Source organism: Fringilla coelebs (genome assembly GCF_963513975.1).
Source record: "Fringilla coelebs genome assembly, chromosome: 17".
Taxonomy (NCBI): Eukaryota; Metazoa; Chordata; class Aves; order Passeriformes; family Fringillidae; genus Fringilla; species Fringilla coelebs.
Window position 1 is genome coordinate 12,343,891 of NC_140043.1, and position 22,124 is coordinate 12,366,014.

At 46.8% G+C, this 22,124-nt stretch overlaps 2 protein-coding genes across 2 annotated transcripts; one reads left to right on the forward strand and one right to left on the reverse strand.

Moving 5' to 3' along the window:
- Positions 1 to 475: 475 nt before the first annotated feature.
- HVCN1 (hydrogen voltage gated channel 1) lies at positions 476 to 5,874 on the forward strand. The gene is made up of 6 exons (XM_084217528.1): positions 476 to 544; positions 1,979 to 2,208; positions 2,704 to 2,808; positions 3,057 to 3,288; positions 5,159 to 5,271; positions 5,559 to 5,874. Exons 2-6 carry the CDS (start codon positions 2,014 to 2,016, stop codon positions 5,622 to 5,624), a joined length of 711 nt encoding a protein of 236 aa, XP_084073654.1. The 5' UTR covers positions 476 to 544; positions 1,979 to 2,013; the 3' UTR covers positions 5,625 to 5,874.
- A 186-nt stretch (positions 5,875 to 6,060) lies between these two features.
- Positions 6,061 to 19,557, reverse strand: TCTN1 (tectonic family member 1). Its single transcript, XM_084217527.1, has 15 exons — positions 19,382 to 19,557; positions 17,674 to 17,794; positions 15,613 to 15,743; positions 15,091 to 15,257; positions 14,594 to 14,681; positions 13,624 to 13,733; positions 11,030 to 11,050; positions 10,494 to 10,619; positions 9,817 to 9,942; positions 9,398 to 9,482; positions 8,913 to 9,051; positions 8,456 to 8,612; positions 7,641 to 7,766; positions 7,153 to 7,297; positions 6,061 to 6,378 (listed from the first exon to the last, which is right to left on the reverse strand). Exons 1-14 carry the CDS (start codon positions 19,545 to 19,547, stop codon positions 7,154 to 7,156), a joined length of 1,707 nt encoding a protein of 568 aa, XP_084073653.1. The 5' UTR covers positions 19,548 to 19,557; the 3' UTR covers positions 6,061 to 6,378; position 7,153.
- Positions 19,558 to 22,124: the final 2,567 nt, after the last annotated feature.

Sequence of the window (22,124 nt, forward strand, 5' to 3'; positions counted from 1 at the left end):
GAACTTCCCAAACCAGCTTGTGTTTGAGAGATTGAGGGGAACCCTAAACATGAAGAGGCCTCTGACAAAACACGAGCCTATAAACCGAGGCAGATTAATCCAGGCTCTATTCCTGGATTTTACAGCCCGCATTGATCCCTGGACCACCGACTTCATGGGACTGTCTGTGTCCGTGCTCAGCAGCTCTATCTGGGATCGGCAGAGTCGCAATTTAAATTCGCGACTCTCCTGGATCTTTGCTCGTTGTTTCGTGTGATGGGGAAAAAAGTTTAAAAACAATGGGAAAAAAAAAAAGTTTAAACTCCATCCGGCCTGTCCTGTTTCGAAGGGACGAAGTACGGGCAGCCTGGAGAAAAAAGGCTGCGGAAATGGGAAATGTCGGAGCGGGGCTGTCGGGGATGGAAGGGGGCCTGGCTCGGGGACCCGTCGGGGCGAGGTGGGGAGGAGGCGGCGGCGGGGCCGCCCCTGGCCGGGGGGAGGCGGAGCCGGGCCGGGGGAGGCCCCGCGGCGGCGGGAGGCGGCGGGCGCAGCCGGGACGCGCACGGTACCGGGGACCGGGGGGAAGCGGGGGGCGGCCGGGAGGTTCCCGGGGCTCGGCCCGGTGGGTGCGGGCCGGGGTGGGGCGGTGACAGCGGGACCCTCCCGGGGCTGCCACGTCCTTCTCCTCGGGGTCCCGCCGCGGCCCCGAGCTCCGTCCTACTCTGGGCGACGCCGTGGCCGCTCCGGTCAATGCTGGGGACGGGGGAGGTTGGGAAGCCTCGGAGTCGCGGATGCTCCATCCGCCGGTGGCTCCGGGCCCCGCGGCAGCCCCGAGGCCGTCCCGCACGGGGCAGGGGGCTCCGTGCCCGTGGCCGCTCCCCGCGGGCTCCGCTCGGCGCCCGGTGGCGGAGAACGAAGGTGCTGCCCCAGTGACAGCGCCGTGGGACCGGCTCCCTCCTCCCGGCAGGTGGCGAGGCGGCCGGAGCTGGGAGCGGAGCCCACCGCGGCCCCGGGGAGTCGAGGAGAGGGCGAGCAGCCCGGGGGCACGAGCGGACCTGTGGTGGCACCGAGGGAGGCTTGTGCTGAGCTCCCCGGGCGGCTCTGGCAAGGACGGGTGAGCGCAGAGCGAGATGGGGACGTGCTGGAGGCAGGAGCGGATCTCGGAGGGTTTGTGGGCCAAGGCTGCAGGGCTGCCCAAAGAGGAAGGGAGGCTGGCAAGGTTGTGATAAGAACACGAGAGCCCTCTCCTGCAGCCAGCCACGCAGCCCATCTGGAGGCCCCCGACTCTGCTCTTCCAGCAAACTCAGAGTTTCACTCATGTGGTTTTCATTGCTGGAGTGTGGCCTCCATCAGGAGTTTGGTTTGATGGTCCTGCCCCTCACTGGGTACCCACAGGGATGGGCTGAAGCCAGGATGCCCGAGGGTGAGGTCAGCTCTGGACAGAGGAGATGGGGAGGACGATGTCACCCACCTGCCAGGCTGGAATGTGGGCATCGCCTGCTTAATTTGCCTGCAAAGGCTGAGATGACAGGGTGTCACTGGTGTTAATGGAGGGAAATTATGGCTGTTCCTCATCTTGGCAGTATGGCTGGAGGGTGAGGATGCTGGGGTCAGCTTGACCAACAGCTTCCCTGGATCAGTGTTAGAAACACAAGGGCAGCTGCCCCCACCTCCATCACGAGGTGCCAGATAAGGGCTGGAGCTTTTTTGCTCCTGTAATCAATGCTTTGTTTGGAGAAGTTTGGAAATACCTTGTGAGGAAGTTCCTTGTTGTAGAGCAGCACAGCAGGGTGCAAACAGAACTGGGAAGGCAGCAGGGGCTCCGCGTGGTGCCGGGGGAGGTGATGCAAAACCAGCGGTATCACCATGAAGCAACTTCCCATCAGCCAGCTGTGTCGGAATGTCACGCTCCTGTCACCCTCGCTGGGCGAAAAAAGCAAGATTTGGCATCCTTGGCCAGCCCCAAACGGGGAGGTGACACTCTGCTCTTGTCCCTCAGACACTGGCAGTGTGATGCCAGCTTGATCCAGAGCCATGTCCAGGTACCTGAAGCACTTCACGGTGGTGGGCGATGACCCCGTGCAATGGAGCAATGACTATCGGAAATGGGAGGAGGAGGAGGAGGCTGGGGAGAAGCAGCCAGATGGAGAGATCAAGCTGGAGCCCCCCAGGAGACACGTCTCTTTCCAGTACATGATGAAAAAGCTCTTCAGCTCTCACAGGTTTCAGGTGAGGCAGAGCAAACCCAGGCCCAAGGGCACTGGTGACAGCAGAGCTGCTGTGGGACAGAGCTCAGGAAGAGCACTGAGGTCGTGAACCCCACAGTGCAAAGAGCAGCAGCTGCTGCTGAGCTGCCCTGTCAGAACAGAGCAGCTCTGCTGCAGGTGCAGATGTCCCCTGAGAGGAGACAAGCCCCAGTGCACAATCACCATGGCTCTGGCACGTGCTCTCCTCCTGCTCCCCGAGCCCCCCACGCCAAGCAGGGTCTGGTGGGGAGCCAGGTGGTTCCATGTGGAATAACCCACCATTTGGGGCAGCAGGAGTGGGAGCAATGGAAAGCTCCATGGAACACAACCAGCCAAATCAGGGCTGTTTGATGGAGCCAAATCAACCAGCCAAATCAGGGCTGTGGGCATCAGGGTGTGTTTATCTGAAGGGCTACATTGGCTCCTCTTGCTCTTCAGTACTGGCGTGGTAATCATGTTGGTTTTTCTCCTCCTACAGATTGGGGTTGTCTGCTTGGTGATCCTGGATGCCTTGTTGGTTCTTGGGGAATTGCTTATGGATTTGAAAATCATCCTTCCGGACAGATATAATATAACCCCAAAGGTAAAATGTGGGGAAGTGTCAACATGAACAGCAGTTCCCTCCCTTTGGTGTCCCTCCTGGATAAGCTGGGCAAGGCAGGACCTGGGCTTCCAGCCTTGCTGAGCCGGTGGTTGTGAAAGAAAAGTCCTCAGCCCTTCTCCCTGTAGAGCCAAACCAGCGGTGCCCTCAAGCAGCAGAGGCTTTCCAGCCTGCTCTGCCCGAGTGCACTCTACAGGGCTTCCTGCCTTAAACTTGTGCTCTTTTCCCAGGTTTTCCACTACCTCTCCCTGTCCATTTTAACCATCTTCCTGGTTGAGGTGGGGTTTAAAGTCTTTGTCTACCGCCGGGAGTTCTTCCACCACAAGTTCGAGGTGCTGGATGGGATCGTTGTCATCGTGTCCTTCATCCTCGACATCGTCCTCATCTTCCGCGAGCACGAGTTCGAGGCCGTGGGGCTCCTGATCCTGCTGCGGCTCTGGAGGGTGGCCCGGATCATCAACGGTGGGTGCAGGGCTGGGCTGCATTTGCCAAACTCCCCTGAATTACCTGGGCTTTGTTTCTTTCTCAATCCCAACCCCAGGGGTTTTGCTCTCCCGGCGAACTCAGAGTTCCACCTGTGTGGAACTTTAATCAGGCTGCAATGTCTTTGGAGCTGTGACAATCTGCTGCTTGTGTTGGTGTGATGCCTCACGTGCATGGCAGCCAGGCACATTCCCCCTAAAAAAACCCTAATCTGTTCCTGCACCCCTCTCCTGGAGAGGGATGGCTCATGTTTTGAATTTCCATTGTAGGATCCTTTTGGCAGGGGAGCCCCTGTCTTCCTGAATTTGCTGCTACAGCAGAGTAGGTTTTAATGCTCTGTTCTGCTGTGATTCCATTATCCCCTCCAGGGATGCTGCAGGGAATGTCCTGATCTTACTCTGGATCTTTCTTGCTTGAATTCAAAGGGTTTGCCATAAAAAGAGAAATAGAAAATGTCCCCAAATCAGGCTTTAGTGACTTCACTGCTGTAACTGTTGCAAACAGATGTAAATTTGGACATAGCAGAGCTACAAACATTTTCTTCCTTCTTGAGGAAGGAATTTTGGGATCCCAAAGAATACGGCAATGAATGATCTCAAATTCCTGCACGAAACCTCAGCTCAAGCTCTGTCCTGTGTCACTTTTGGTGGGTGCTCCATATTTGAGACAGCTGGGATCAGAAGAGGGAATTGCTGGGGCTGTGCCCATTGCCCTCAGCCCCTTTCAATGGGGAGAAGGTGCCTGGTGGGCAGCTGCAGCCAGAGAGAAGAGAGATATGAGAGCAGCTTGTGGCTTTCCTTAGTTCAGAGTGAAAGTCAGAGAGAAACTGGATTTGCATGGGGCTGTGGGAGCCACGGCAGCCTCGCAGTACAGCAGAAAGCCAGGACTGCAATTACAGGTAAATCCCCTCATCCTCGGGTGCTCCAGGCTCCCTGCCAAGCTTTATGCAATGTCCACCTGCTTGCAGCAAAAAAGGACAAAAGGAATCTGCCCCACGCTGGGTGTTGGGTGTCAGTGCCTGGGCACGGTTCCTGTCGATGTTATCAATGCAAATGAGCAGCAGCGCTGCTTTGTCCTGGAGAACTGAACCCCCAGAGCCCAAAGGGGTGCCTGGAGCACTGGAATCACCATGGCCCAGAGGAGCCTGGAGCACTGGAATCAGCCATGGCCCAGGGGAGCCTGGAGCACTGGAATCAGCCATGACCCAGGGGAGCTGTGGCAGGAGGGAGAACGTGATGTTCTTCAAGCTCTTGTTGAGCTGCTTTGTTTTATCTTTGTGGGAAGAAAATGCCTTTAGTGTGGGGGCTGAGTTGACATGGGATCACCTAATGGTGCTTGTAGAGAGGTGACACCTCTGCCATGAGGAGACACTGCCTGCTCTCACTGCAGCTGTGCAAGGTGAAGCCACAGCCCTGTGGACCCAAGGATGTGCCAGGTCCGTTTCTGCCAGGCCGGAGTGATCGGCCCAGGGGGTGGAGAAGCTCTGTGGCCCAGGCCTTGCTCTGCTGTCACACCTAAAACTGCTAAAACACAGCAAGCTGCCCCAGCTGCACCCCAGGGCTGTGCCAAGGGAGCAAATTCAGGAATTGAGTGACAGTCAGAGTGATTAATTCAGCTCCCAGGCCGGGCTGCCTCTCCCCAGCAGGGTATCGGTATCCGAATCCCTCCGGTGGCTGATTTAAAACCCTTCCTCATTAAGGAAAGCACTTGGGAAGGGTGGTTGAAGATGACAGAAGCTGAGCAGGAGAGGAACACGTTTAACTCCTTGAGCACAGAGCCTGTGTGCTGTGAGCTCCTGCTTGTGGCTGTTTTACAATGTAAAGCCAAGCCCCTGTGAATTGTTCCACAGGAATCATTTTGTCGGTGAAGACCCGCTCGGAGCAGCAGTTGTCTAAGTTAAAGCAAGCAAACCTGAAACTTGCCACGAGGGTGGAACAACTGGAACACAGCTGTTTGGAGAAGGTAAAAAAAAACACTTTTAATTTGGGTTTACCTGCTAATGGTGATCCTTGTGCAAGGTTGGCACTGCTGGCTTGGTTTCCTCATGGGAAAGTGTGGGGTGAGCTGGGCTGAAGCAGCACAGCCCTGCCCGTGCCTCCCTGGGCTGCTCCTCCTCAGAGGAATGATGTCCCTACCTCTGTCCTACTTCTTCTGGCCAGGTTGTGTTGTTTTCCTGCAGCAGGAGATACATTATAGCAGTGGGAAGTTAGCTTGCAGGCTGTTAATGATTTGAATTTTGTCTCCTACAGGAGCAAGAAATCGAGAGGCTGAATAACATATTGAAACAGCATGGACTCCTCAGCCAGCAAAAATAGGAGGCCACTTTTCCAAGGTGGGAATTCTGCTTGAAGATTGCAGTGTTGGAATCTGCCAGCTTGACCTGAAAGGCTTTTCTGTCTCTTTGCTTCCTCTTGTATTGTGTTTTCTATAAATATTTTCTATTTGACCCTGCTTTGATCAGACCTGGGGATGGCAAAAATAGTTCTACTGGAAAATTAATCACACACAGTCCCTGTAAACAGTAAATTTTTTTTCCATTCTTGTACAGTTGTACAGTCAAAACTGAAAAATAATTTAATAAAGACACATCTTTACAAGCTACACATCCAGAAAAGTACCACTTATTTAAAATAATTTCTTTTTTTTCTGTGAAAACATTCTTTATTTGCAGCAAACTTGCAGTACAAATGATAACAACCCAGGCTGAAAAGGTAATTTCTTCTCCACCAGCTGCCTGTTCACCATCAATACATCTCTTTGCCAACCATTCTTTTCATACTGTTGGTAGTTTCCTCATTTCTGTTGCTGCTTGTGCCACTTTGTTATTTATATAACATTCATTTCAGAAACACCAACACACCACTCCTTTCCCTGACAAAGAAATCAGCTCCAAAATAGAGGCAAACATGTGCCATCTTACATCAAACAATGCCTTGTTCCAGCAGCAGATCCCAGTTCTGATCCTGCATTCCCTCATCTCTTCTTCCCTTTTCACTGCTGTTCCCTCACAGCCCGTGGGGCTGCAAAGTTCTTTGTTCCCACAGCTCATAAATCCATGGATCAAAAGAACTGTAATATGTAAGAACAGATGTAGGTGAGTGCACTGCTGGGAACAGTCAGATTCCAGAAAAGCCATAAAAAAAACAAATTCTAAAGGGCCAGGCTGGTGTTTGAATTTTTTCAGGTACTAGAGTGTCCCTGTGGAGAGCTGAAGAGTGAGATTTAAAAGTGGGAATTCTGAGAGATGGTGACTGCAGCAGGTGTCTCCAATGGATTTCAGCCCCACTCAGCTGGAGGGGTCACTGAAACCACAACTCAACTGTTCAGGTTTTTTTACAAAAGGTAATTAATTAGTGGTGTGGGCAAAACAGCCAGAAATATGTGGGTTATTCATCTATGCAAGGAGATAAAGCAGAGGCCTTATCTGACAGGGCGTGATGAGTTTAATTAGCAATTTAGCTTTGCTGTTGTGGGATAATGAACTTGCTTTCCCTGTGTGTCCCTGTGCTCTTCCCTTCCCCTCCTGCCTCTGCTGGCCAGGCTGGGCCTGGATCCCACCTGCTGGAGGGGGGGTGGCTGGGACTGGGCCAGAGCCACCAGCAAATTCAAACTGCAACCTTTGTCCTCTCTGCAGAGTTATAATTGGGTACTTTCCACTTCATGGGGGTTTCTTTACCCTAAACCTTCTGAGAACCCTCACAAGGTCTCACCCTTCCTCTCTTGGCCAAATTTAGCTCAGTGTCTACAGCTTAGAAGAAAGTAATGGCCCATCACAGTCACAGGATAAACAATGGACTAAAAATAAGATAAAGCAGAAATATGGGGGGTTTTATGCATATTTACCTTAGACAAAGGGATAGAAAAAGTCAAAGGGTAACTTGATGTTAATGGTGGGCCAAGCTTTGTAGCTTGGCTCTGCAGGTGAAGAAATGTCAGTGAAAACCACAGAACTTGTAATAGGAATAATCCTGTCCCTTCCTGAGGGAAGCTGCAATGAAAATACAAACAGGACTTAGCTTCAGTTTTCTATTTGTACAATCATTTATTTGGTCTGCGTTATATTTGCTAAAAAGGTTTGTTGGTTTGTTTTTTTTTTCCTATATAGTTCCATGTTTCTTTCCATAAATGATAGATAGATTTTTATTGAAGTGTGTTTTGGCAAGGAGCCCACAGCTGTGTTTGAGCTGGAAGAGAACTGCTGGGTGTAAATACATTCTAATGTGAAGTGCTGCCTTTAGATAATGAGATTATCTGGGTCATTGTCACACAGCTGATACCCAAGGAAAACAAGCCACTTGTTTTATCTTAAATCCTGTAATTTAATTACATACCTGCTTCAGTGTGGTGCTAGTGATTGTGGCTGTAACATTCACTATCCTGGCTTGTGGATTGACCAGGGATCCATATTTAGTCCACTTCACTTCTATTCCCAGTGACACAGGTATTTGGCATGAGCTCTGCAAAGTGTGAGGAATCATCTCATTGTCTGCCTTATGCAGAAACCATCACAGTAATTAATTATTCATGTTGTTAAAAGGGTAGAATGTCCCCACAAAGCTCACTGAGGAGGTTACCAGAGTAGATGGACCCTGCACTGTTGCTGGCCAGGACAAAATTCTGAACTCTGCCACGGCGGAATTTTGAAGGCTACAATGTTAAATATTTTTATGCATGTCTCCTTGAACTCACACTTCTGGTTACAGAAACCATTCACTCTTTAGTTGCAGAAGCATGCAAGAGACCATCCACAGTCTTATATTGTGATATTGTGCTTCTCTCTCTCTTACCCTGGCCTGGAGTTAAGAGGGGAAACCCTGATTCTGTTCCTTCCCTCTGTCACCTCTGGTGCTTCATCCTTAGAAGAACAACATTGTAACCTGTGTTTAAACAACTCATTTTCTACCCCATATTTTGTCCTGATCCATAGCTGAGGTGCCTGGTTACCAGTTTGATTAAATATAACTTCTACTGCAAGAATGAAACCCTCTGTGAATATTCCATAAGTTTCTTCCTGCTTATTTCTGCATTCCCAGCCCCATTTTCTCCTCCAGCTGGTTCCTGCATTTTTAGGGTGTGAAGCTGAGCTGATGCTGCAGCACAGGCACAGATCTCGTGAGGGTGGAAGGGGGAAGTGCTTTAACTTCACCTGTTCTGAGATGTGGAGCTGAGTTATTGGCACCCAGTCAAGCACATCCTGGGCTTGAGAATTCCCAAATGAGGCCACGTACTCAGGAAAGCTTTGGCCCTTCAGAACATCAAGGAGGGTCTGAGCCAAAGGCTGGCATTTCATAGCTGCTGTAATTCTTCCAGAAAACAAAACAAAACAAAAAAATTAGTTACAGCAAAATCCATTGGCTTGGCACAGTCATCATTTCTCTTTGCTCTCTGCTCTGTTCAAGCCTTCTGGCTACGGTTGCTAATGTACACAATCTTTCCAAGAGAAAGACCATTGTTAATTAAATGACATTTTTTATAATTAAATACTCCATTCTCAATATTCCTCCAGCTGTATAAATGGCCCAGGACCTGAACAGAGCCTAAGGGAAAGGGTTGTCAGAGGGTTAAAAGCATTAAATTAAAAAAAAAAAAAAACAACTTCTTACCGTAACTTACAGCCTGATATCATGTTATAACCAAATAATACTGGGGCTCTGGCTCCCTGTGCTGCCAGGCAGTCCTGGGTGGATGTGCTGTGCAGAATGGTGAGTTGGCTGTGTTTGTTACTACTCTGAATGATGCCAGATGTAACACACAGTTAAGGGAAATTAAATGCTTGATGGATATCAGGACAAAAAAAGAATCCTTAATCATATCCTTAAAATATAGCTGTAAATGCTATAATGGCTCAAGATCCTCTCACAGTGTGAAAAAGCACCAGGGTGTGCAATGGAGGACTAAATGTACCTCAGTACACAGTCCCAGGAGATTGCAGTCAGGACTGAGTCATTCCCTCCTAAAACACAGCCAGAAAAGCACATTTTTATTTTTGGTAGAGAACAGATGTATTTCATAGATGTCCATGCTAGAAAGGATTTGTGAGGATGGACCAGAGCAAGTGAAGCAAACAGAAATGCAGCAGGGAAAGGATATCCTTGAGGCTGGAATCCTGCTCTGACAGGCAGCCCAACAACATAACCAGGATTGCCACTGAGAGGAACTGGCTGTGTATTTTCCTGCAATGCAAACAGAGCATTAGTTCTTCTCCTGCACTGAAGTGGTTGGAAAACACAGAAATATTTCACTTATTTTAGGATTATGACCTGCCTTGAATGATGAGGACAAAACTGTAAGTAAGGCTTGGCTTTCTCTGTTATAGTCACAAGCTGGGGCTGGTAAGTGTGACAGATTTTGGAGGCCTCCACTGCCCAGCTCTGAAATGCTTCCTCATCTGGGCATCCAGGGCAAGTTCTGCTTTACCTTGCTGCTAGCAATTGCTCTGATTCAAGTTTAATAAGTTTTGTAATTAAATGTCTTTTACCAAGTCACCCATGACATCTCCACAGTTACCTGAGTGAAGCTGATTTCAAAGCTCTGCTCTATTGAAAGTGCTTCTCTGCTAATTGCCCCCAAGACAAAAGCAGCAGCTGCTTCTATTATTTCTCCTGTGTCTGTGTGGGTAATGTGATAATTCACCTGAAAATTAAACATTTTAGATATTAATTTGAATAAATACATAAGAGAAATAAGAAAAAAAAATTTAACCATGCAAGTATTTTCTTTCTTCCTTGCTTAAGAAACTCAGCTCCAGGATGGGGATGGATTTTATCCTCTAGAGACTGGAGCCTCTTCACAACTGACTTCTTGATAAACCTAAGCACAGACACAATATTCATCTACTTTAAAATTAAAAGATGATGTACAGCATCTATTCCTCTCTCTGTCATTAGTGCACCTGAAATCATCTTTTCCCAAGGATAAAGTAAATTCCAAATTCATGTCATTGCCTGTTTTGCCACACACACAGAAGTAACACCAGGATTTCAGCCTGGCTCCATGTTATATTGCACAGAGTTATTATTTTGTAGCAAAACACTTCCTTTTACCCAAAATCAGTGCTTCTGCCATGACATTTACTTTGGAGATGTCACATTATATGGAAGCTGGAAGGCCTCCTGACATCAGAAGTGATTTGATGCATAGATGCTTTCCATCAGCTCTGAGGAGGAAAAGGCTGCCAGACCTACCCCAAGAACTGCATTGATGCACAGTTCATCCAAAACCATTGGGAGCCTCAGGACTTCACTACTGCTCAGTAAAGTCCTCATTCCATTCAGAGACTGGACAACTATGGACTGGACAGTAATATTCACCTGAAAAACAGACTCATGTCAGCTCTGAACACTGGGTATAATTAGTTTTGGCTCTGTCTGTGTTATTATATTTGTGACCTTTCCGGGTTCTGTTCCACAGCAACAGCATGCAGTAATTCTCTGAACAACTGCTGTGTTACAAGTGCTGCTGAAGCTCAACCAAAGGGTCTGGGTTTAAATAAAAAAAGAGATTTTCTTGAAGAGAGGGAGTTTTATATGAGAGGAATGTATCAGGCTTGAGTATTTGCAGGCAGCATTTTATCTTGGAGTTGATAAGTGTCATTACTGATAGCAAATGATGTAATTTTTTAAATGTAAAGATTTGATCAATCAGTGAAAAATTCCCACTGACTATAACTTAATAAGAATTTTGCCCACAGCTCTTCCAACTAATTTAGAAGGATACTTACCATCTGACTTGATTTGGGCACCTGAGGGAGAATAAAAGGACAAATTAAAGCAGTAGCAAAGGTCTGACCTATTGCATGTAGCAGTCAAGTAAAGGTAAGGTTTTGTCTATTTAACTTTTTCTCATAACAATAACTTTTATGTTATGGAGTTAATTGGATATAAACCAGAGTATCCAGGAAGTGTGAAAAGAACTGCCACAATCCAATCCCTTTCTTATTCTGACTCTTAGAATTATTCAGATTCAGTTTAGGAAACCTGTCAGGCTGTGCTTCCCAAAGAAATGAAGAGCTTTTGTTGTCCTGTTCCATAGTTTCATGGTCTCTAAACCAATAAAAGAGAAGCAAGTATCTCTCTTGTTATACAGTTGCCCCACTGAAAATTTTCCACCAAAAGTATTTCATGGAAAGGCAGAAATGTCAGACCAAGGTCATCAGTCAGGTAAAAACACTCCCATGGAGCACCATTTTTGTCAAAGGTTTTACTTTTCTGACTTTCCAATTAATGTTTGAGTCACATCTTTGGGAGGGGACCAATGATTGGACTCTGATCATGAAGCAATTGTGCAGAATTATGATGGGATCCTGAGAGCAGTGACTCATCTCCTGTCCCAGCAGGGAACACATTCCTGGGAGCTGCAGACCTGAAGGTGGTGCAGGTACAGTTTGTCACACATTCATCATCCCAAGGTACAGCCCAGCCATCAGAATGAGCTGGATGAATAAAAATCTCTGTAAAGATTAGACTCATCCTTCAGGGAACAGTGCTAGGAGGAGTGAGCACCACTCCTGCAGTTCTGTTTATCCAGGACTGAGGTGATGGATGATATCTCTGGAGGTCACTGGCAGACAGCACTGCAGCCTCAGCTCCCCCCAGCAGGGAGGCAGGAAAGGCAGCTCATTGCTTTGGCAACTCCACACTCCCCACTCACTGACCAGGGGGTGTGTGAAGCTCCACTGTGAGGATCCTGCTGGGAATCCCCAACACTCCTTGGATGTGCTGGTCGGGCCAGGGCAGAGAGCAGAGTTTATCTGCAGCAATTCCCAAACGTTGTTCTCACTCCAGCTGCCCATGCAGGCGGGGAGGGTGGGCTCCTGGGGATGGGGCTTTCTGTAGGAGCCGCCGTCCCAGTGTTCCCAGTAAGGCTCCCTCGTTACTGGTTTGCCGTTTCTTTTGCCGGCAGCTCCACCTGCTGGCACTGGGAGGGCTCCTGCTCTGCCCTGTGACCACCCTGTCCCCAATGCCATCGCTTTCCTGTTGTCACCTCCAGCTCCCTTCCCACAGAGCGTCTCCAGCAGCATCTCAGCCTTCTCCAGGTCCTGCAGCTGATCCCTCCTGACATCCAGTGTGCTCTGGGTAGAGCTCTGACCCCTCCCAAGCTCAGCCATTGCCTTGGCAAGCAGCACAGGGATAAGGGGTTATGGATTTTCCAGTCAGGAAAGGGAATTCATCTTTAAATCAAACCCACTCAGCTGCTGGAGCCCAGCACGAGCCACTCTTGCTCTTTTCTGGTGCTGCAGCCAACAAGAACTAATTTTGGGAGGACATGCAGCCACTCAAAGCCCCTCTGAGGCAGGGTTTTCTCCACTTCTTCCACAGCAGGAGGATCAAAAGCCAATATTTGGGAGCAATCTTTGATTTCAATGAGATCCTGAAGGAGCAGGAGAATGATCCCATCTGTGAGGGTGTGAAGTGCTTAGTGGGCTTTCCTTGCCTCTGGGAGCTTTGGAATCTGTGAGCAGCCTGGAAGGGGTCTTTAAGCAGTTACTCACTGCTAATTAAATTAGTTTAAATAATTACATAAATTAAAATAATTTTAATGGTGAAGAGGTTGTTGTTTCTTTACAACCTTCAGCTTCTGGAAGGAGCCATCAGGTTAAGGTATGATGCATTTCAGTTTCATTTTTTTATCAGTGATTTCTTTGTCTTCCTGAATATCCTTAAAGGGGATTTATTTGTACAGAAAACATCATCCCCCAGGTCAGAAAGGGATGAAAAAGCAGGCAAAGCTTTGAAAAATAGCCCCAGACTGGATTTTAGCAGGCAGGATCCAAAGAAACCTGTTCTCAGTCAGGTTGTTTGGGAGCATAAAGAAAGCTGTGTCAACCCCCACTATCAAAATCTGAGGCTTGGAGGAAAGGGGAAGATGCAAAGGATTAAACCTGACAGGTTTCTCTTTCAGTACAAAGTATTAACAGCTCTTTAAAACTCAGATTTCTTAGAATTATGTGTCCTGATAAATGGGATTCTTGGAAAAGCCTGAGCATGCACAGGAACGTGGAACTGCACTAGCTCAGTGCCACGACCTTGGCTCTTCAAAACTATTCTTCTTTACTTTATCTTTGACTATATTATTTATATTTGGCTAAGCAGAGAACAGTAAATGCTTCTGTTACCAAAGCTTGAAGTAAAAACATTCTCAAAGGCTTTCTGTATAAAATCTGCTGTACAGGGAGACGTTTCTTCCCAACCCACCATTAAAAAATCCAAATAAAACACAAGATCCCTCAGCAAACAGAAGTTACTTCATTCTGCAGATGTAAAAGATATAAAATATGAGTATTTCAGCTATATGACTGTTTCAAATCATACTTACTGCCAAAATGCTGGAGTTGATATAAAACAACATGCTAAGTGCTTGAATGCTGTCACATTTTTCCACACTTACTGATCTAATGCATTTTGTGGCTTGGTTTACTAAAAACCCTGGGAAAAAAAAAGGCACCAAGTGTTACTTGAAGGAGGAAATGAAAGAGCAATTATGAAAAGCATAAATGAAAAACAATACAAGAACTTAGGTACAAGCAAAATTGAAAGTAAATGTCATCTCTGTTGCAGATAAGGTTTTATGTGAGCTTTGAAGAATGAAACTTTTTATAGTCTCAAAAGAAATGCTATGAGAAAAAAAATATTGCTTCTTAAGTAGAAAAAGCTTCATGAAAATTACTTAAATTTTGAATCTCTTAATAAGATTTTTTTTTTCATTCACAAGAGACTTCAGTCCTGTAATCACCACCCTGACTCTTATGAGACCACATTTAATGGTGACAGTGGGCTTTGGGAAATGCAGGTGTGGGTTTGGTTGTGGCTTTTTTTTCACCTCCACCTCAGCAGATTTTCAGGAAATTGTGTGAAAGGTTAAAATGCAGAGCTCAGCCTGCAAATCTGACTTGTGAGAGGAACCCCTGGGCAAAGGGAAGCTGCCAAGGCTGCCCAGCAGGGCTGGCTTGGTGCAAACCCCTCCTCCCTCAGGGTGTCACCCTTGTACTGTTTGGTTAAACCAATTTTGCCAAACAGGACATTTTCTTGTTGGATAAACAAGTCTTTAACAAGATTTTCAGGGATTTACATATCTCACTTTGAATGTTTAATAGAGATGCAACACAATTTCCATTCTAGGTCTTGAAAAACCAAACAAAACAGAGAAACAGAAGAGATTTGAAAATAATCTGTTTATGACTCTTTAGCTGAGTTCTCCATGGGAAGTGTGCCAGCTTTCTGACTGACTAATCTAAGAGCAAAATACTAGAAAGCAAAAAAATTGGGATTCAAGTGCATTTTCCAACCTGCAGGATTTGCATCAGAGCACCAAGAAGAGACAACAGGACTTGGCAGCCTCAGAAATGCATCCTCTGTCTGGACAGGAACCCCATACTGCCAAAGAAAAACCACAGTCAGCTACACAGGTGTGGTTCAGCCCATTTTTATTAACAACAAATATGAATAAAAGCAGTGCTTATTTCCCCAGGATCTCTCAATAATGCTCTGTGCAGCAATTTTTCAGTCACTGCTACAGCTTTATGCTGAAAATAGCAGGGAAAAAAAGTGCCTTATTTTTCAAAGATCTTAAAAATTTAGTTCACTTTTTAAGTCACTAAACATAAATCATTACATTCTTCTTTTTATATTTCTATATTTAAAGACCAATATAAATTTTACTTCTTCCAGCAGAACTGCATTATTTAAAAGCAGATGCAAACAATGCTGATTTCTTCTTTCTGGAATAATTTAAGACTAATTGCATCAAATATAATTTACCTCCTATTGAATCAGAGATCATTACCTCATATCTGGAAGTTTCATTTGCCTCAGGGGGATTTTGAGCATCTGTATCCAAATTCCAGCTGTCAGGCTCAGCACTGAAAGTAGGACCTCCAAATTTGTCAAGCAACTCATCAAAATTTTCTGCAGTTGGGATTTCAGGGGATTTGAGGTACAGGGCTTGTTCATCTGACAAAATATTTAAAGAAGGAGATAATTTAAGGGAAAAAAATATACAGAAACAATACTTAGTAACCATGAGACAAATTTAAACATTATTTATTTAGGATACTAAATTATTTACAAAAAAAACCCCAAACTATTTTGTTTTTCCAACAGAGAAGACCAAGAGTACCAGATGTTTAATTCCATGTTTTCACAAGTGAAAGGATCAAAACATAAGGAGTGTGAGCAGACAGAATTACCAGTTTCCTTAGAGGTTTAATAAAATAAAAATAGTTTTAAATTTAGGTTTTTTCTGGTAGTTAAAGAGACTACAAAAAATAACACCACGATGCTTAACATTGCCTACAACTCTACTTACAGTTTGTAGCATGAATGCAGAAAATACTGGGATTGACTTGGTCAATTAATTTAAATATCCTTTCTGGTGGATTTGCTTCAACATCAAGAGAATACACAGCAGCTTTCTGACTACACAGCTGGCTGTCACCTCTGCAAAGAAAGAAAATAAATGAATGATCCACTAGGAGTTAGTGTTGACCAGATTTTAAAGTTCTTTAATCTACCGAGGCAGCACCAGAAAAATTTAAAAAGCATGAAATTATTGAATTTAACATAATTTGTAGAACAATTGTGCATCCTTAGAAGGTTCCTATTGTTTTATACTCTGTGCTTAATAATAAATAATAGAGAATTCTCCCACATGTTTTATTCAGCAGAGGAAGCTGTGAGCAGCAACATGAGGGAAGGTAAGAAACAGACTGGGGGAGGGAAAACCAGGGACATTATGAGAGAGAAAATGCCAAATTGGGTGGGATCCAGATGGTTGAGACCCCAAAAATGCAGAGCTGGACCAGAGGCCACACACAGCACTTTCATTCCTACAACCCAAGTGGGATGTCAGAGCAGGAAAACGAGTCATTTTTGTGGATGTTGGAATAATATTAAATTTGAGCAGGGAATGGAAGAATTCCTGCTTGAGATACATGTGAAAGAAACGGCAGAGTGAGGAACAGGAGGTGAAATAACCCAGCCTGTCTTGGAGAAGTGTTTAAGGCTGTGCCACGGGCTCACCAGGAGCCGAGAGCTGCAGGAGAATGTGAGAATGTGCCAGTTCAGAGCCTGGCAGCTCTGGTGTGTCCCACATGCCACAAACACCAGCTGATGATCCCTGTGAAACTGGTTTTTATGAGCACAGAGCAGCTAAGGACAGACCCTGGAGAAGTGAAATGACTTTCAGAAATTTTGAAGTCTGGAGTTAAGCTCTTCCATGAGGTGAGTCATTTGTTAATAGGATCCCATCATAAATCAAACCCAACAGGATCCCAACATAAATCAAACCCTTCTGCTGCTGTTTCAGAGATCTCACAGCCTCTGCCTTGGATCAGCCAAAATAACACAAATATGCAAATGTAGATAAACTCTGATGTAAATAATGAGACCCACAACACCTGCAGACACTGAAAACCCCCTGGCTTTTCATGCAAAATAAACGTTTTACACAAAAGAATTTGGGCAAAGAAACAGAATTTCATTTGAGGCATTTCTAGTTGACAAAGGCAGCACAGTCATCTGAGGCAATTAAAGTGTCACTCAGGAGGGTGTTGATTAGACCTTTCTGATCTATATAAATATCTATAAATGGGGAGCAGGAGTCTTTTGTGTGCCAGAACAATAAGAAACCACAGTCTGGCATGACTGCTAATTCAAATTCCAAAGCACCAAGAATAAACCCAGTGCTCAGATTGGCATAATTTATACAGAAGGTGGGTTGAAAAGCTGCACTTATTGTTCTGAGAAGTCACCAAGAGATTTTTTTTGCACATTATTATTCTGAAGTGAGCTTTCTTAACTCCTCTTTGAGAAGATGGAATTGGGCGAAGGTGTTTTCAGATTAAATAGCAAAGAAACAACTCTTGGCTTTCCTTTTTTGGTATAATGTTACATTTTATTGTTTGTGAAGTGGCAGTGGGGGAGCAGGTTGGGATGGTGACTTGTAAAATTAGGGTCAGAAAAATGCTCACACAATTTCAACAAGCTCTGGATGGATTGAATGTGTAGCTGATGTCATAAATGTAATCAAGAGGTCACTGATAAATCTCCTGATAAAAACTGGTGATTTACAGCAGTGGCCAGATTGGTCCTTTGGGATCAGTTTTCTTAACTCCCAGACACTTCATTGATCAAAGTCTAAAGATGCATCATTCTTACCCCAAAAAAAACCAGCACCACCTAAACCCCCCCAGGGAGGAGCAGAGAGAAACAGGAGGAAAGAGGGAAGGAGAGGGAGAGAAGTGGCTGGGAGGTGGATTTGCTGCTCTGCCTGGCTGGGGACAGAGCGCAGGAGGGGCGGGAGCTGCTCCCAGGAGAGGACAGGCAGCAAATTAAGGATTTTGTGCTTTCTGGTTATTTCTGCACTCACACGACCAGCGGGACCGAGCACGTGGTGAAGAGGCTGAAGTCCTCGGCGCTGCAGTCGGGGTCACAGCAGCAGTTGGTGTCACACTGTGCCACCAGCAGGTCGCAGACACAGAGCCTGGCAACTGCAGCAGAGAGTGAAATGAGAACTGCAGCGGGGACGATTCACACTTCCAATTGTCACCTCGCCCCGGTTTTGACAGCGGTCAAAAGTTTTCTCCAAATTCATGTTTTCTTCAAGTTATTTTTAAAAGCCATCTTTTCTGCTGCTGAGCAAATTTATTTGGAACACGTGGACAAAACCAAGTCATACTAAAAACTTGTTCCCTGAGAAACAAAACCCAACAGGGATTTTGGAGGTGTGAAAATCTACTCAGCCTTGCAGAGGAAAAAAAAAAAAAAGATACCAACAAGGTGTGTTTATCTGCTTGTTTCAGCTTACTGGGAACAAAAATAAAACATTTTGGAGGAGCAGAGATGTTTAAAAGTTTTGAGGATGGCTCAGGGTCCAGGAATACATTTCCCTGATGTGCCAAAACAACCATAATTGATTTATTTGAAACTGTTTTTTCTCTCTGTTTTTGGATACTGTGGAATATTGTAATCCCAGACAGAGTAATTGCTAATAATTCTGTAAACTGGCTCAGTAAAATACACTTGGCAAAGTCTTCAAACTTTCTGAGGTCTTCAAGTTTATAAATTCAAAGAACAGATATAATTCTACTGAACTGTTTTTGAGAGCTGCTGTTCTATAATTAATCTAGACTTCAGAATAGCACAGAATGAGGGAAATCAAGGCCAGTGTTTTATAAGAAAGACCTTCAAAGAATATTTTCACAATTTCTTTATTTCACTCTCACTGCTGTCTGTTTCCCTGTGGCCCCCTGGATGTTCTCTGACCACCTGAACAGTATCCAGGTATTTCCTGGAATCTCTGAAGTTCTGACTGTTCTCTTGGCTGAGCTTAGCCCTGGATCCTTAGCTCACCCTGTAAACAAGAGAAGTTTAAACATGGATGATTAGATTGCAAGGTTATGTCTGTGAGATTAGGAATTAAATCCCTTTTCCCTAAGGAGGTAGCACTGGGGTGGCTTTCCTTTGGCAAGTAAATCATGGAAAACTCAGCTGAGGGCAACACCACGAGGATATAAAAGTGATATAAAAGTGTAGCAAATTATACAGTGGGAAATACCTTCTGAGAACACAGTAACCAAACTTTGTGAGCTCTGCTTTTACGACAATGTATCCACAGCGCTTGGGGCAAAGCGTGCATCCAGCGCGGGCTGCCTGGAGCTCCCCAAGGACACCCAGGGCACTGCGGGCTCCTGCGCCAGGTCCGAGCTGCCCGCTGTGCCCAGAGCAGCGCTGGCTGGGCAGCAGACCCTGCCCTCCGCCCCCACCGGCCCTCAGGGCTGTGGGATGCCCTGCTCTGTCATGTCCCTGCCACCATCAGCGCGCCCAGGGCCTGCTCAGGGCCGGCTGAGCCTTCCTGAGGAGGCTCCGAGCGGCCTCGGCTGCAGCTGCCCGGGGTGCCCGAGCAGCGCTGCAGAGAGCCCCAGGGATCCCCGCGAGAAGCCGGGCGGGTGTGCCAGCCCCGGGCGACCGCAATGCGAAGGGGAGGCCAAAGGCCGAATGCCCGAGGGAGGCCTCGAGCGGGGCTCCCCTCAGCCGGGGAGCGCCGCCGGTGCCCGCAGCGCACGGAGGGCACCCACCGTCCGTGACCGGGGCCGGCGCGCTGCGGACCCGAGCCTGTGCGGCATCGCGAGTATCTGTGGGCTCCGCGGCCGGCTCTTCCGCCCGGAGCGGCGGCGGCGGAAGGAGGAGGAGGAGGAGGAGGATGAGGACGGAGAAAGCCCCGAGCCCCGGCGGCGCCGCCATGGCGGCCGCCCTTAGCAACGGCGCGTTGCCATGGAGCGTGGGGCATGACGGGAAGGGCGAGTCCCGCTCTCGCGAGACTTGGCGGGCGGAGGGGAAGGGCCGCGCCCCGGAACATGGCGGGCGAGGGGAGGGCACCGTGGCCCCGGCTCTCTGCGGCTCCTTCAGCCGCCCTCAGGCTCCCTCATCGCCCCAAAGCGCGGGGAGCCTCGGGGAGAGGCCACGCGCAGGGTTCTGGCTGGATTTGGCCGCCGTGGTGGTGCCAGGCGGCCGCTTGTGCCACCCAGCGCCCTCAGGAACAGCCCGGCGGTGATGAGGGGTCGGTGCCCCCTCAGAGCCACGGGAAGGGTTCCAGGTGGAGTGTCCAAGTGTAACCCACGTAGGTGGCTTGGGAAGAACTCTTGGAAGGCCCCGCATTTAATAAAGAAAGAAAAGAAAAAAAAATTGGGAAATGGCCCAAAATCAGTAAAAAAGGGCTGATGACATTGCACAGGGGAAAACAGAATTTAATACATTCTTCTTGCATCAGGAATTACTTGGCAAAGCTGATGGTGCACAGGGGACCAGACTCCAAGATGAAAACCAAGCCTTGCTGAAATGTGAAAGCACAGATTGCACCCTGGATGAATGTGGGCAGGAGCTGGATGAATAAAGAGGTATTAATTCTTACTGCATCTACCATTGAAATGGAATAGAAGTGGGCAACTGTTCAAAAGCAAAGTAGGATGGAATTAATCTGATTTTCTCGTGACCTTTTCTTTTTTTTAGGGCTTCACTCACAGCAACAGTTCACCTAAATCCACTTAAAATACTTGCTGTAATAGGAAATAACCCACCTTTGTCATGCAGAGAAAGGCAAGACGTCTAAGGAAAACCATTTGAAAAACTCCCACACTACAAAACTCACCCTGGTATTGGACTTCTGAAACAGGTTCCAAAGAGCAGCTCCAAGTGTGTAGGATAAGATCAGGATATCAATACATAATGCTTGTTCTACAGCAGAGAGATTTAATTTATCCTGTCAACGTGAGCTAATTAATAATTAAAAAGGGCACTGTGATCCTTATGTCGAGTCCTATAAAATGAAAATTCAAGCAATTTGAGAGGCAGTAGATTCCTGTTTATTAAAAAACCTGTTCAGGGATTTACTCTATTACTGTTTCAATTACTCTTTCAGCAGCAAGAGTCTGATGTGCATTTAAGCATTATAGAAGCTGTGGCTGCCCCATCCCTGGAAATGTCCAAGGCCAGTCTGGAGCAACCTGGGATGGTGGAAGGTGTCCCTGCCCATGGCAGGGGGTGGAATGAGATGATCTTTGAGGTCCCTTCCAAACCATTCTGTGATTCCTGTTGGTGATGTTCTCACTCTGCATCATCTCTTGACTCCTCAGGTGGGAAGCCTCATTTGGTCCTTCTCAAATTAGTTTTCTTTTTAATCCAGCTGTGCTGTCTTGAACTTCATCTTTTCAGGGCTAACATGAGGTTAGCCCTATGACAGATCACTTTACAAGCCCAAGTGGGCAGGCATTTGGAATTAAGGGTCCAAACAAAGTCACACCAGGCTGAAATAAACTGCATTTTGGTCTAGCACAAGATTAGCCCTTAAATAAACAGTGAGGAGCTGGGGCAGTCTGTACAGCAGATGGCATCACAGGTAACATTTATCACGCTCCAGTCTCAGGGCTCAGATTCTTGGGAGGGAGGATTGACGTCAGCTACCACTGAATCAGTTTTAAAACAAGCTGGAAACCTGCTTGTGCCTTCAGCAGCTGATTGTTTTTTGCAGCACTTCTGCTTTGCACTCCCCAGTGCATTTATTGGTCTGGACAAGGCTAGCAGGAAGAGTTCATTCTGTTTTTGCAGCTCAAGTGAGCTGATGTAAATAGATCTTGGACTTTGAGGTGGGAAGATTCCACCCAGCTGCAGTAACCAGGGGGATGCCCTTTGGTCCAGTTTTTGTGCCAAATTTGTGCATTGGGGAATTTTAAACAAATATCACTTGGCAGGATATCAACTCTCAGGGTACAAGAATAACACTGAGTAAGGCAGCAGGGCATGGGGCTGGGAGGGATTTACAGGGAGAACTATCCAGACTGACACTGAACACTGGAGAAAACCAGTTCTGAAGTGTTTTATTAAAAATAGTTGGGGTTTTGTCTCACAGGAGCCCAGGGATCCTCTGAATGAAAACCAGGAGCAGTTTTTTTTGTCTGAGCACAACATCCTGGTACAGGAGTGACAGAGTTCATCAAAGGTTACTAATTACCATGTAAATTTTGAGGTTGTCTGGCTGTCTGGACAGACTTGGGTAGGTGACCTGGGGTAGAATCATGGGATCATTAAGATTGGAAAAGACTTCCAACCTGTGACCAAATACCTCCATGCCCACACTAAACTGTGTCAGAGTGTCACAAAGTGCCACATCTACTCACTTTTTGAACTCTTCAAGGGGTTGTCACTCCACCACTTCCCCAGGGAGGCTGTTTCCAAGACTCCCAAGGATGGAGGAGTGTGAAGAGCTCCTGCTGTGCCCTGGCTTGGGAGCATTATGGAATCACAGAGTCGTGCTCTGCCAAATGA

Coding starts and splice junctions, on each gene's coding strand:
- HVCN1 (XM_084217528.1), top strand. CDS start 2,014: ATGTCCAGGTACCTGAAGCACTTCACGGTGGTGGGCGATGACCCCGTG. Junction 2,809..3,056: donor GATATAATATAACCCCAAAG/GTAAAATGTGGG, acceptor CTCTTTTCCCAG/GTTTTCCACTACCTCTCCCT. Junction 5,272..5,558: donor AACACAGCTGTTTGGAGAAG/GTAAAAAAAAAC, acceptor TGTCTCCTACAG/GAGCAAGAAATCGAGAGGCT.
- TCTN1 (XM_084217527.1), bottom strand. CDS start 19,547: ATGGCGGCGCCGCCGGGGCTCGGGGCTTTCTCCGTCCTCATCCTCCTC. Junction 17,795..19,381: donor GCCGGCCCCGGTCACGGACG/GTGGGTGCCCTC, acceptor TCTCTGCTGCAG/TTGCCAGGCTCTGTGTCTGC. Junction 11,051..13,623: donor TCAACTCCAGCATTTTGGCA/GTAAGTATGATT, acceptor ATTCTCCCTCAG/GTGCCCAAATCAAGTCAGAT.